Source organism: Diadema setosum, chromosome 1 (assembly GCF_964275005.1).
Source record: "Diadema setosum chromosome 1, eeDiaSeto1, whole genome shotgun sequence".
NCBI classification, from domain to species: domain Eukaryota; kingdom Metazoa; phylum Echinodermata; class Echinoidea; order Diadematoida; family Diadematidae; genus Diadema; species Diadema setosum.
In genome coordinates this window covers 6,609,034-6,625,163 of record NC_092685.1, presented here as the reverse complement: position 1 = coordinate 6,625,163, position 16,130 = coordinate 6,609,034, and the positions used below count along the sequence as shown (strand labels likewise).

At 38.1% G+C, this 16,130-nt stretch overlaps 1 protein-coding gene across 2 annotated transcripts in view; it reads left to right on the top strand.

Annotated features, from left to right (window-relative positions):
- Window positions 1–16,130, top strand: part of LOC140233674 (serine/threonine-protein phosphatase 2A 56 kDa regulatory subunit epsilon isoform-like) — an 81,682-nt gene that overhangs the window by 8,296 nt on the left and 57,256 nt on the right. Inside the window, exons 1-2 of one of the 2 annotated variants that reach the window (XM_072313784.1) lie at window positions 12,026–12,078; window positions 12,381–12,577. In XM_072313784.1, coding sequence (XP_072169885.1) covers window positions 12,437–12,577 — 141 coding nt within the window. In that variant the 5' untranslated portion in view covers window positions 12,026–12,078; window positions 12,381–12,436. Of the gene's footprint in view, window positions 1–12,025; window positions 12,079–12,380; window positions 12,578–16,130 lie in introns of those variants that run through there. The other variant, XM_072313776.1, reaches the window with a different exon arrangement.

Genomic DNA, 16,130 nt, shown 5'->3' with positions numbered 1-16,130 from the left:
GCCGGTCCCGACATGGCCGGATAATCGAGGTCGAACTGTATATGAAAGTTCTCAAGGAGTGCCTGATTGTGATATATTAGCCTATCAGCGTACCCTTATTCAACAGCAAGCTTGCACAGTCCTCTCTGATAATGAGAAATAAATCAAATCATGAATGTGATATAGACTGTCATTGCTGTTCTGATTTCCAAAAAATTGATTGACCTATACTTGAACATAATTACCTTGTATGCACACTGTACTTTATACAAAACTCATTCTAGATTATTATGTTACATGTACAGCCATCTGTAGCAAACTAATGTTTCAGAAAACTTCACTCCTAGTCCTACATGTAATTGGCCTTTATCACTGTTATCTCCAATCTTTTACAGTCACATCTTCAAGATATTTCATTTAAATGTCATCAAGTGATCAAACAATCAAATATCAATTTGAGAAATCTCATACTTCCATTTCAGTAACCAGTTTCATTTGACTATTACCAAATAGAGCGACTGACATGTTACTTGTGGCTGTGTAACTGTAACACCCTGTACAATGTAGGGCCTACTTGCCAAAGCGCTAAATTTGATCTGTGTAAGCCCTTGCATCTGACATCACATGTCAAACAGTTGCTTTCATTTTCATGGTTATATTGTATGATGTATATAAATATAAGAGGAATGACAGGAAAACACACACGTCGTCAAAGCAGAACCCAGTGAGACAGAGAGAACAAAATACAGCTGTAGGGATATTTTGATTTCCCGTAAGAATGTACATTGTAATAGGCCTGCCTCTCTCACAAACTCAATAAATTCACAAAGATTATATCAGAGTACTGTATCCAGTATGTCAGATTTTAACAGTGTAGCAATGGGATATAAAAAGAGCAATCAATGTTGTTCTTTGAATATCCTGTCTTAAATTCTGAGGGCATCTGATATCAAAATACAATGATGGTGCCCATTATAGATTCAAAATATCTCTGAGAAATGTATTAAAAAAAAACACCTCCCAAAGTAGAAAAGACTACAAAAAAAAAAAAGAGAGAAATAATCTTGTTTGTCTAAGTGAGTGAGAATTCATAGTAGGTGATTTGATTAACAGTTCATTTATGTTGACAGTTTTTTCAATTTGGGCATTTTCATTACCCATGGTACCAGACCTTCAGTGTTACACCATGGAGCTACCAAAGCTCCATGGTTACACCGAGGAGGTTCAAGAGAATGGAGTCTCAACTGTCTTTGTAATAATTCCTTTGAACCCATGTTTGTTGCCGCCACTTGAAAATATTTAAAGCATGTGCCAAACTGGATCTGCCGCACAGATAGAAGACAGTTGACTTGTGTCTCATTGCATAATCACCAGCCACTTTCTAAGGAAAATATGAATTATTTTATGTCGTCATGATGGTAGTTACTTTTTGTGATCCCTACTTATAAAAGATAGGTTATATATAATGGTAAAAACAGGGGGATGCGCGAATAGAAATTGCACAAAAAATGATGAAATAAAAGCGAAAATTACTCAACTGGGCATGCCTGTGCACTAATCTGATGAAGAATTTTACTTTAAAATTATTCCGTATCAGTTTTGTCTGCCAGAATTATAATAGAAAAGTAGAAAAATGGCTTTCCAGGAGGGTACAGTTTTAAACACTTTCACAAGATACAGCTCTAATTTGTACTTTTGTACTTACTTCTGGATGGGATTGACCTTTGTTTTATAGATGCTTTATCATTAAGTGAGATTTCATTTCATTTAATAGATAAACAAGCAAAATGTATAAACCAACATTATGTGAACATCAGCATTGAACCCCTATCATCAAAGACATGCAGCTGTGGAATTCCTTTGTACATCAGTAGAAAACTGATAATCATTGTTTGAATAATTACAGCCAGTTTGAACTCTATCTCACCTCCTTGATAATACAGAAGCTGTAAAGGGTACATTGTTACAAATGAGTCATAAATAGATACTGGTTAAAGCCCAAAGAAAGTATTGGTACGCCTGCAAAAGTTGTCAATTTTGTTGTCAATTTTGCTCCAAAATGTGAACGTATGCCTCGGAAATGTGCGGAATAACGCTGTAATAACAAGATATTCGATGGGTAACGACGAAAATGGGAAATATTAACCAAAAACGTTCAGTCTCAGAACTTACCCGAACGGGTCAGACTAGACTCGGACTCGGGGATAACTCGGCCTCGCTTTGCTTGACGGCGGGATGAGTTGTATTGGTTGTCCCTCTGGATTGTGCAGCGTTGTACTATGCATATGGGAGCGGCCTGTATAAACTACATTGTAGCGTTCTGGCTACTCGCAGTAATGGTCCGAGTTGTTACAACGCGCGCATCAAAAACCTCTTTGGCGCGCATGCAAAATTAGTGTGCACCTCTCAAGCACCTCTAAAAGCAATCAAAGACGCTTGATAAACAACAACAAAAACTTCAAAGACCGCGCGTCTCAGCAACTGAGGTGATGTGCGTATACTATATAGGCTTGAGGACCGCGTGCTGTCCATTTGTTTTGTACAGGATTAGCACGCACTTTCCTGTCTGCTCATCAAGGCCTCGTTTGGTACCCGTAGTATAGAGTACTGATGAACATGGCGATCACAAACTGTGTGTAAATTGTCTGAAATAGGGTCGAGTTTTCCCTGAGACCGAGTTAGTCTGGAGCCTTCTGGAATAATAGTCGGTCTACCGACTTTTATTATTTTTCTCAAAATACTCCAAAACGACTCATCATTCCGGCAAACTGCGTCAGCCAGGTAAGTTTCTTTGTAGACTCTTTCGATATATTGCAAGCAAATATGAAATGGTGCCAGACGGGTTCTCAGGCCCTTACCAGAACTTTGTTTTCACTTTAACTGCCCTGTGTTCTTTGAACATTGTTCCTGTTTTATCGAACGAACGTTTTACAAACTGTTACTAGCCATCAGTCGTCACTGTGGTTAGTACACCATATACTGTAAGTGTAAGTGAGTGGGATAGAAGTCTATATTTTGTATAACATTTTACCTTAGTAACCTTACTGGAGCCTCCCATGCTTTCAAGCTAACATCTCAGAAAGTGTGCTTATAATACACGTATACTGACAGTGAAATATTCTACATCACACATGCACACAATGAAAAATTCACAGTCCATTACCCAACAATTGACCATGCAAGGTCATTGTGAATAGGCTTACTCTCACCTGATTATTCAGATGGTATGAGCACAACACAAGTTTATGTGTGCAGGTACAACAGTACTTACATCTTGTTTCGTAAGCTGTGCATCGCATTGTGGCTTATACCGAAATCACACACAAAAGGGTTGTAAACTATGATTGACAATCAGTTTTTCATTAAGTATTTTTCCAGGCAGGAATATGATTTCCCAGTGGTGAAGTTATTAATTGCCACCTCTGTCGTAGAGAATGTGATTATTTTGAAAATAATCTTGAGTATTATCCTTAGCAGAGTTTTTACCTGTGAAGATAAATGAGAAGATGTGAACTCTTAAATTACACATCTTTCATGTGGCTGATTGGACTTTTTTTTTTCTCCCGTGGAAGTACTATTTGTGGCATGCAAAGGAGGGTCAAACCCACTAACTGTAGGCACAATTCTTAACTTTTGGTGTCACTGACTCTTCTTCCTACATTTTAAAGACTGCAGAACCAGATTCTTGCATCTCATCTATTCGGTGGCATGTGGTATGTTTACAGGCAAATAAAGCCAGAATAATGTATCATGGCCCGCTGAGTGAGGGAAGCAGGTAAAAAAACCTGTCGCTAGAAAAAAAAAAAATAACAGTGTACCTAGTGTATTCATCATAACAATTCCAAAGATATGCTTCTAAATATCATGTAACATATATCGTATCTGGGCAACTATCCCCAGAGGGCAATTGTGCATTTTTATTATGACTATTGTTCACATTTTGTGTATTTCACAACACTTAACATCAATTATACGGATTCAAATTTTGACAGTTTGGTTGTTTCTATCCCTAACTCACATTTTAGAACTATTGTAAAGCACTAATGCTGGGTTTTTGTTTCATCTGCAAATGGTAAGTTATGCCTTTAAGCTGTAGGAAGCACAAAAATACTGCTGACTAACACTTGTGTGTGAAAAGGAATCTGTATAAAAGTTTTGCAAAGTTTTTTATCAAATGCTTTACCTTCAAATTATTCCACGATGGTATGTGTTGCTATTAAGTATCCTTTCTTTTGAATGTTTCATACCGATTGCATATTCCAAGTGCAAATACATGTGGATAGTATTTTTTTTCCCACAGTCTAAGTGATCAGTTGCTGATGACATTTTTTTTTTCCTTCCTTTAAATCACAAATGCTAGTCATTGTCATTGTTCATCGTACATGTACACTTGCACATTGTAAAAATTGCTTTAATGAGGTACACCAAATGTACAGTAAATGTCTTTCCAGCATTTGCCTTATTGTATCTTTGTGTGAAGTGTACATGAGTGTGTGTGTGTGTGTGTGTGTGTGTGTGTGTATGATAGTGATTGTGCCTCATTCTGTGCAATTGTATGCATAGGTGATACTACTTGTAGGGTACAACTGCACAACCTTATCTTCATAACATGTCCGTTCTATCTGGAAACAAGTATGCATACAGTTGTAACTCCATCGTAAACATCATTTGTGGTCTTGCTGCATTGTACAGTGTGTCCTAGCCCACATTGCTTGTTGCCAGGGGTCAGTGCAGGACTAGTTTTCACATGAACTATCATGCAGTTAGTATGAAGGAAGCATTGTACCCAGCAACTTCCCTGTGTACTACGTGCTGTGCAGGGCAACTTATTGCATCATGCATGAAGGATTAAGTAGGCAGCTCTGAGCAATATGCTTTGCCAAGTACAATGTATATTTTCATTAGGTTGCAGCACTTCCGTAGTCATTTGCACAGTGACTTGCTGTTGAAGATGACTCAATGGACAGTTTCTGAAATGTATCATATTTCAGGGATAGTAACAAACCATCTGATTCACCTGCTCCTCCTTTAAATTTCTTAGACAGGAATTCACTTTGTATTCATCGGTTGTTGCTAGGTAGGGCAAGCCTTCAGCAAGCTTTGTGGTTGTTTAGGCAATCTTTTGTGTGCAAAGCTTGCATAGAATTTGAATACATCACAGAAATGGTCAATTACAAAGTGTCAAAATCTATTAAGATCTCAAATACATGTAGATAAATAATTTAATATTATGAGATTTATACTTGTATCTATTGTTTTTACTTTACTTACTTACTTTTACTTTTCTAGAACAGTGCTGCAAACTGTAGGTCAGAGCCTGTTCTTCAATCAAGATTGTATTTGAATGAATTTAACCTACATTGTACTGAGGATGGACCGATTTTACTACAACACACATTTCCCATAGACGCTGGCCCGAGTTTACTCGGGACTTGTCTTCAACTGGTTTTATGAATTTCATGTACAAATAATGTGAAGGTCAAGTGAACTGTGTGATGGCAAAATGTATTACCAAGGTGTTGTAGGGGTGTCATTGCACCATATCGGATGCTTTTCTTTATGATGCATGATTTCATAAGATATGACCAAAGTACAATATAGAGCCATAATACTTTAACATTTTGAAGGATCTACACACTGTACCATGAAAGAAGACTTTATAGTGTGTACATGGAAAAAGTGTGCAGTAAGAGAACTGTCCAATGGTATAAAAAAGAAGAAGAAATAAGGCATCAGTTTACTTACAGTGTAGCAGCTTAAAACAATAAAGTTCTACATGTATGTACCTGGAATCCCACTGCATGGCATAAACATGTATGGGATCCAACATTACAGAGATCAATGCAGCCAGACAATAGCCTATAGTATAGTGTATGTAACAATTTGTTGTTAGATGCTGTAGATATGATCATCATGCAACAAACTTTAAGACCTCAAACAGTGTGTTGTCCATATTGTGCAGCAAATTCAGCAAATGGTTCGTATGCATGTACAATCAGTGATTGCACATCTCCCCTCTTGTTTGGGGCTTCCGCAGCATGTTGATTTCCCATCTATTTATTGATTTGAAGCCTTTGTCATGCCTAACACTTAGAGTAGATGATCATTCGTCGGCCGTTGTACAGCCAGAGAAAACTTCATGTGAAGTGACAAGTGGAGGGCTGGCAGGAACTCTCATGCAAATTTATAACTTCATGAGCACGGCGAACTGGGAGCCTCCATTAAAGGGACTGTACAGTACTGGTTGAGCTGAGGATTCAGGTTTATAACATTCTTAAGTGCAATAATGAGAAACCTCTTATGAAATATGAAAGTGCATGTAATTTTAAGAAGGATTCAACGTTTATTTGATGAAAATTGGTTTTCAAATGGCTGAGATATCCAAAAAAGTGATAATAATAAAAGGCGACAGGCCACGCCTTTTACTAGGATCTCTTTGTTTCACCTTGTTTTTGGATATCACAGCCATTTCAAAACCCAATTTTCATCAAGTAAACTTTTGATTCCCCTTAGAATTGCATGCTCTTTGACATCTCATAGAGTGGTTTCTGACTACAATATCTCGCAAAACATTAAAAGCTAAATCCTCACCTCAACCGCAACTGTACAGTCCCTTTAACACATGTACATTGTATGCACACATGGTGTCTGGTCTTGGGCTGGTGTGGTGTGTGACAAATATTCTATACTGTACCCTATTAAAGTGCAAAGCTTTTTCTTCTTCATGCCTTCTTTCCTTCTTTCTTTCTTTTTACTTTTTTTAACATAATGATTTAAATTTCGGTTACTGTAAAAGTGGATATTTTCGCATGAGTAATTTTTTTGCGCTCGTTCTGGTAAGATGAATTTCACATGTTTTTAAATTCTGCGGAATCAGGACATTAACTACAGGAACATATGGCATGCAAAAGTGTGTAGATATATACGCATGCTTTTATTTTCGCGCTAGCTTCTGTTTGCGCGAAATGTGCGAAAATTTCCACATTCACAGTAGGTATTGGAATATTTATTATTAAATTTTTGTTTTTGAAATTGTATCCCACCCCATCTTCATATTTTGATAAATTTCATGTGTAGATAACATCAACATTTAAGTAGCAATTCTTATTTTTAGCCAAAGACTTCTTCAGCAGAAAGTGGCAAGAATGTACAATTGTAGTCGCATCCATTGATTCGTTCATCAGTAGTACAGTGTACATCATTCATTCTAAGGACAAAGCAGTTTTGATTTTGCTGGGAAAGGATTTGTAAAAATGTTGTCCTATATTTGTATCATAAATCTTTTATCTCCATGAAGGGAATACAAAGACTAGAAAAGAAAAAAAATAAAAGAAAGAGAATACATTTCCATAAAAAGCTGTCATTAACTGAGTGAAATGTATACTGCTGGGACATTTGAACCATACAAATTTCTGCAGAATCGGAATAGTGATAGCGAAGCCATGACTGTTGTAAGTTGCCAGTAGGCCTTAGTTAAAGGGACTGTACAGTACTGGTTGAGGTGGGGATTCAGGTTTATACCATTCCTTAGTGAGATAATGAGAAACCTTTTATGAAATGTGAAAGAGCATGTAATTTTAAGAAGGATTCAACATTTATTAGATGAAAATTGGTTTTCAAATGGCTCAGATATTAAAAAAAAAAAAGTGATAATAATAAAACACGACTGGCCACGGCTTTTGTTAGGATCTCTTTGTTTCTCCTTGTTTTTTAGATATCTCGGCCATTTCAAAACCGATTTTCATCAAACAAACATTTAATACCCCTTAGAATTACATGCTCTTTGACATCTCATAGTGGTTTCTGAATATCTGGCAAAACATTAAGAGTTAAATCCTCACCTCAACCAGAACTGTACAGTCCCTTTAATCTGATATTGAGACCTAGAACCAGCTCAAAGTTTACCTGTATGTTAGTCATGGGATTATGATGTTAATGCAAGTGTAAAAATCCAGCCCTTTATTTTTTCCACCCTAATTTTCCTTTCAACTCTCATTGAGTTGTTAAAAGAGCAAGTTCACCATGATACAATGTACATTACAAGGATTGAGAAAATGCATCAATATTAGGAGAACAGATCAGTGAAAGTTTGAGGAAAAATCAGACAATCCTTTCAAAAGTTGTGAATTTTTAAAGTTTCAGTGCCATCATCACTGGATAAGAAGACTACTACAGCTTGTGATGTCAAAGAGTAATATAAAGAAAAGTCAACTTGTTCTCACTTTTCTTGCATAATTAAAGCGCACTTGACTTGCCTCTTTCAGAAGGCGAGGGGGGGGGGGCAATGTTACCATTAACGTACGTCAGTAACCAGTCAAGGGAATTTGTACTCTTTTTTTTTTAAGGACATTTTTTGAAATTCTCTTTATTTTTTTTTTCCTTTTATTGTTCTACGTATGTGACACTGTAGTAGTCTCTTCATCCAGCAGTGACTGTGCAGAAAACTTTGAAAATTTCTAATTTTTGAATGGATTGTCTGATTTTCCTCAATCCCTGATGCATTCTACTAATATTGCTGCATTCACTCAATCCTTATTTATATAATGGTGAACTTGTCCTTTAAGAAGAAATCAACGGGATGCGAGCGTTACAAACCATCAGAGCTCTGGCATGGTAATGCAGGTTGTTCAAGACTGCACAGTTTGATCAGGGAGGTGGGCTCCACCTCCCTGGTTTGATACAGCTGATCTCCTCTGAAAGGGCTAATGCAGTGTATGATACCGTTGGGTCACCTTTGTATTCTGTAAGTGAGTAAGCGTCCCCACACTACTACATGGATTAGTATAAACATGATGGAAATGAAACAGGAGTGACAATAAATCAACAAAATGCCGTAAACAGCACATGCAAATTTACTCTGTTTTCCACTGTACTTAAACTATGGCGTTGCCTGTGCCTAGGCATAGACCATAATGTCTGGAGGTACATGTACAAACAACCAGGTACAGTCTGTATTGTGATCAGCTGCACCAGCTGATAGACAAGGATGAATTATCAGTGCCCCGTAGAGTTGATATCGCTACTACCAAACAGCTTGCCTACAGGAACTTGAATGTGGTTAACACTCAAAAAAGTATCTTCTAGCATCTCATACACTGTAAAGGCATTAGATCTATATAGGCATTGCATGACTCCTGGTGTATTCTTCATTCAGAAGATATATTTCAAAATAGCTTTTCCTCTTCCGGATAGTTTGACTCTTGTCTGTTGTAGTTTATCTCATTCTTTGCTTTAACAAGTTTAAAGCCAGGCGCGCATTTCCTTATTTTTTTTTTTTGTTTGGTTTTTGTTTGCTCGAACTAGTTTTGAAGCATTCTTAAACCCATTCAATGTGTTGCATAACCTCCTACTGTAAAAGTGGACATTTTTGCAGTGTTGAAATTTTCGCGCAACCAGAAACTAGTGAGAAAATAAAAGCACGCGAATATTTTTGCGTGCCATATGGTCCAGTAGTTGATGTCTTGATTTGGCGGAATTAAAACCATGCAAAACTCTTCTTACCTGGCCAAGCATGAAAATTTAGTCGCGCTAAAATATCCACTTTTACAGTACATCATGAATTTTATTGCAGATTATGAAATATTGAAATTGGTTTAACATACTTTGCCTGTCACTTATCTGCAATTGCTAATGGAGTTGGGAGTACTTGTCAATAACACTATACAGTTGGTTGAGTCAACCTTTAAAGGCATCAGTTATGAAAAAAGCAAGCAAACAAAAAACAAACAAACCCTAAATGTGATATTGCATCAACATGCGTAGTGGCAGCAGAGGGCATATGATAATGTTTAATGTGTCAGAACGTTACATTGATAATGCATTATAGAATTTATTTTAAAGATAATAAAAAGTTTTGGTACCTCAAAAGTTTCCCTGAATTTCTGTGTTTCAGTTTCAAGTACCTTTCATATAACTAACACTGTGAGACTTACTCGCCCCAAAGTGCTCTCATTTCTTAGTAATCATGCAATTAACTGCGACCAGCAGCCCCATACGCATAGCGTAATGGGGCTTCGCATTGTAGCATTCAGGATCATGACAGATTTAGTATCGCGGGTAAATATCAACTTAAAATCCAAAAAAAATCTTCAATTTGAAGACTTACCAATTAAGTTGAAGTCTTGAAAACAGGCTTCGGGCAACATTTGGTTCTGCCAATAGTCCCTTTCTGTTCGAATTGATGACTGAATGTGACTCTGTCGAGAGGACCTTGGGAGAGCTACATACACTGATTACTACGGCCAGCGCATACGCACACATCACATGCGAACAAATTTCAAATCCATGAACGGATAAGATGTTTGTGTGCGCATGCGCTGGCCGTGAATTCAGTGTAGCTCTCCCAAGGTCCTCTCGACCGAGTCACATTCAGTCATCAATTCGAACAGAAAGGGACTATTGGCAAAACCAAACGTTGCCCGAAGCCTGTTTTCAATACTTCAACTTAACTGGTAAGTCTTCAAATTGAAGAAATTTATGGATTTTAAGTTGATATTTACCCGCGATACTAAATCTGTCATGATCCTGTAAGCTACAATGCGAAGCCCCGTTTAGGTATGCGTATGGGGCTGCTGGTCGCAGTTAGCTACTCCGTATGTGTATGGGGCTGCACGCTGCTGGTCGCAGTTATCATGCAATAGTGGTTTCGTACAATACGTGTACTACATGTACCTCGCCTGGTACGGCGGCGCTGGTACGAAACCAATTATTGCATGATTACTAAGACATGAGAGCACTTTGGGGCGAGTAAATCTCACAGTGTTAGTTATATGAAAGGTACTTTAACCTGAAACACAAACTAAGACAAGGAAATTCAGGGAAACTTTTGAGGTAATACCAAAACTTAATATTATCTTTAAGTGAAAAAGAGCTTAATTCTAGAGCATTGTATCACAGCATATACACTAACTGAACCATTCACAATCATTATTTCACAGGAATGCATGCAGTTATGATTTTATGATATGGTATATTGAGAATACTTGCAAGGTTTCATTCATGATGCTGTTTTAAGCTTAAAAAGTCAGTCATAACTTTAGCCAAAAAAACCCTTGAAACAAATCAAGACAAAAAAGAAGAAGGTTGTAGCATGCTCTTTGACAAGATACCAACAATGTAATACTTAATGAAGTCAAACTCACTCATTACTTTTGACTGAAGACCATGCAAGCTCTGATCTTGCAGTAACAGTACTGTACTATATATGGCGAATATTTCGCGAGGTTTTTATTTTCACGAATTTCGCGAGTCAGGTGCTGTTCGCGAAATTAAAGACACACCAAAGTATTGACTCTGATCCCGATGTGGATGTGACGTACGCATGTACATTTCTCCGGTCAGTACAGGACTCCGCTATTGCGAATTTAACCTCTCCCGAAATCGTCGGGAATTCCCGATATGTGAAAGTTAAGACTCGCGAAATACAATATACTATTTGTATGTGGCGTATACAGTACATTATCTGTGACCTACTTACAGTGATCAGACACTACAGGTGTGTAATATACATATGTAGATTGGCATTGTATCCAACCTATATACATCGTGAAGGCATGCTTACATCATTATGTTAGGTGTTAAACCCATTATACTATAGCATGACATACAAGTAGCTTTTGTCAGCACTTCTCAGAGGCCAGTTAGTGTCAGGTCCAGAATGTACAATCGGTAGATGCAGTACACCTTGTCTTCAAAGGACAACAAACAGAATTTTAACCATGGTCAGCATGGTTCCTCTACATACTATACCATTGAGTTTATTCCAGTAGGCCTATGGGCTACTGGAATGTTCACCCACATGTGTCTGAAACCTAGTACCTGGAAGGGGGAAGAGTATATGAGTTGAAATGAGCCCACAATATTAGGCCCCTCCGCCTGTGTGATTGCAACCTGGCTTGGGTAGCTTGTGAAGTCCCATGAGTGACAAGAAATTGGCGCACCGTGTGAACGGGACAAGCCATGATAGCAGCCAATATTCTCCCAAATAATCACACTACCACCTGCCAAGTCCCTCATAAAATTGACTCGCTGCATCCAGCTATCCAGATTTTTCCAGGCACTCTTGCCATACTTATTAGCAGGACACTCACAATGGCCCAAGTGTGTTGTAGGTTCCACTCTGTATACCATAGGTTGTGCAGATTTATCATCACACTGTTCTGTGCTTGTCATCTGCAGGTTTCTCAAGGGAGGTTTGAGTTTGTTTGAGCTGTACGCGTTGAAGTAGTGTCTCTCTGAATGGTGAAAATGGGGACGGGCTGAAGCTGTAGGCTTGCAGGCTTACATAGGAATTGCTTTGGGGATTTATTGATAAAAGGCAAAGGCCCAATGTTTGCAGGAGGGGGCAACTTTGATGAACCATATCCTCACTCATCATATCATATCCCTCTTTGTTACATCAGATACTCCCCCTGCAGAGCAGCCAGAGCTGGTCATCAAGAAGCTGGAACAGTGCTGCATGGTGTTCGACTTTATGGATGCTGTGTCAGAGCTCAAGGGCAAGGAGATCAAGCGAGCAAGCCTCAATGAGCTAGTTGACTACATCACCACGGGAAGGGGTGTGCTTCAAGAACCCCTCTACCCAGAGTTTATTCAAATGGTAAGCATCATCTTGTGTTGTATCATGTATGTACCATACATGTGTCAATGCTTCTATACCTCTCTCCTCCCTTCTTTTGGCATTGTTTAAAGTCCCAACAATGTTGAATGTATTCTGATTTCATATCATTATTTTTTTGTGTGTGATTGTGTTTAGTTACGTTATCTCCACACCTGATCTTCACGCTCCATTCTTTGTTGATGGAGCAAATTTATAATAGAGTCAGTGTACAATATATCCTAAGATAATACTGCATGATTTTAGAGGAACTAAAGGTGGTTCGATACAAAGTGTAAAAACAGGATGGAAAGAAAATGTTGCTCTCAAGAAATTTCTTCAACAAAAATAGTGAGACACAAGGAAACAGGTCATGGAATCTAGAGCTAAATACATTGCTAGTAAGAACAGTATGACCACATGAGTCAGTAAGCCACCTGGCTCTAGTGTGTATTTCAAGATGGAGTATATCTACATAATCATTATGATTCTATTGTGTCCTGAGTAGGATTTGATGCTTGTACTGTATATAAAATGGGATATTTACACCTTCTGTTGGAAGAACTATTCTCTCTAAGACTGCTCAAGATGTCATCATTGATGAAGACTTTCACAAGCATGTCTTTACCCTCTACCAGAACACAGGAGGGGTATTTGCAATATTATATTCCTGCAAATATTGACAAGTAGGCCCCTAAACAATTTTGCTTGTTTGATGTACACAGTGAATAAATGCACTGCACATAGGAGGTGTTAAACATGGTGAATTCTACTGAAATCAGTGGACATTTGATTCCATAGTAGAATATAATCCTAACCTCATATAGTGTAACAAATACAATCAAACAGGTGTACCTGTATACATGCAGTTGTTAAAGGCCCAAGTTTTTCATACATCAACTGCTTTTGCAATGAATTCATTTTCAAAACACCTTTTCCTATTGGGACGGATTCTCCTTTAACCGCACTTATCAAGTGTTTTTGTACTCGAATCGATCTGCAGTAAGAGGCTTTAGAAAGAAGTGTATGTGCGTCATATAGTCGGGTTGATTCAGCCGTAGAACAATGTGAAGGGTTCTTCCCTTCTCTTCAAAGCATAGATTGAGAAGCTGCCTCTGTTAGCATGCTAATTTTGAAGTCCTGAGATGTAAAATTGCACTGGCCAGAGGCAAAAAAAAGAAAGAACAATAATGTTATTACAGTCTAAGTTTCTAGACATAAAAGAAGAGGAAATAATGACTCAGGTAGGACAGTTTGCCACTGACATGGCATTTATTGTGATACACAGAGATGATTAGTTTTCTTTTTAGAAGTCAAAACGGTGCTGTAAAATTATGTTTCTTGTAACAGTGTATGAGTTCTCCTCTCTGTACAATGTAGCTGTGCAAGTCTTCCATCTTCAAAAGCTCATAGTTCCAATGAGACATGTACTTGAGCTCCCCATTAACTTGATTTTGATGTTTATTTTAGAATGCTGTTTCTTCTTGCACAGGCAAGAAAATGGCATTCAAGCTTAATCACTATGCTTGAGGAATGCTTTCGAGGGGCAAAATATGAACAATTTCAGCCAAGACAGGTGAACTGTCCCCCCTCCCCCCCCCCCCCCCCATTCTGTCAGAAAAGATACTGAGTATTATGTGCACCTGTCTAAAAGCATGAAAACAGGTTTTTGAATGAAAGAGAGGTTTGTGATAGGAATTGCATGCATAAGTATGCAGTGACACCTCACCTACACACCATACATGTATGTAATTTTTCTTTGGGGATTGAGCAAATTTTAGTGTAGCTGTACAGTAGCTACCTGAGGATAAGAATGCCCAATGTTTTAGCATATGTTGTTGGTATGGCATTTGATTTTCACCTGTAATAGGTATTTACAATGATTGAGTTCAGGATGCAGAGGAAATTTTTTGAATGAGTACTCTTTATGAAATGTGGGTTGCTATAAGGTCACAAGCAAAACATACTTTTGGGCAAGTGATGGTAGAATGGATAATTTCCTTTGAATGGGCCCCTCAGCAAGTTGGAACTGTACAACACTTGTACATAATGTAGGCCTACACATATTGTGCTGCAGTGTTACATGATGACATAAATGGTATCCCGGGGTACCAAAGAAGCAAGTTGGAACTGTACAACACTTGTACCCCGGGGTAATGCGTGATGCATCACATGTACACATGTATTCCATGTGCAAATAAAGATGGTCTGGTAACTCAAGATGGACATGAGCAGTGTTGTGCTACAAGTAGGTGTAGTAACCCATCTAGATAGCTGACATACTATACAGTGTGATAGTTGCTTGCTTTGCTACCAGTGTTCTTCACTTGCAGGAGAACATCTCTGCGGTGTAAGTTAGGTATTTCTGACACTAATGTAGTAGTCAAGGGTCTTGACTTGCATTGCCCGCAGAGCTGATTTCCATTCCGAGAAAGCTGCACACTCCTAAGTGTCTCATCATAGCTTGCATTCCAAAATCAGCAGGACACCAAGTTGACGTGCGGAGTGTTGAGCCGATTTGACAAGTCTTGAACATGACTGATAATACTCTACATGCAATGTAACTTCCGCATGGAGAAATGGAGAAAATATGATGTCATAGATTAGATGTCACGTATCATTGTATGAAGTGCCATGCCAATAGGGTGTCAGGAGTATAGAGTCCAGAAGAGGTAGATGCAGATAATGATGATTACTTGATAAGGAAAATAATTTATGAATGCCTTTTCTTACGCATGCATATACATGTATGTGGGCAAATACTGTTGATCCAAATGAAAAAGTGGTAATGAAGTAATACAAAATAAAGAAATGGCAGAAATGAATGAGCACTTAAATGCAAGACATCCTTTACCACTGCTATGAGAAACTATCTACACTACTGCAAAGAGTGTTTGGCCTTTACAGAGATGTACAATATACATGTAGTTTCTTTGTTATTGCCTCTTCAATCCTACCCTGGAATTTTTGGAAACTAGAATTTTAATTCATATCCCTATACATCAATTCATGTCACTCTGCTGCTTTGTCAATACTGTTACTATGGGCAATTATGAAGAACAGAAACAGGCATGTAACATGTTCATTGATATTTGCTTTGTACATAAAACACACTTTTTAGGAGAACATTCTCTAGAGAGCTTGTGGTTTTGTACAGTGTATAAGGTCAATGAAACAAATACTACTGTATCAGGAATTCAGCAAGGTTAGATTACGTTTGAATTTTGAATGGCAGCATACATGTACCATTCATCATTTGTACCCGGTAGACATCTCAAAAATAGATCTGTGTTTGTTGGTGATCTATGTACATGTACATCTTACAATAGTACATGATATTCTACATATGCTGTACATCATTTGTGTGAGAAACATAGGGCAGTACAACAGCACCAGCATAGGCAAATCAAACAGAACCTTCTCTCATGAGCATGTCGCATTCACATACTGTATTATACCCCATGCGAATCTATGGGGTAAGGTGGTCAGAGACACATTAATTCAGGTGGCACATGCTGACAGTGCCTACTCAGATCACAAGGGGGGGGGGGGGGAG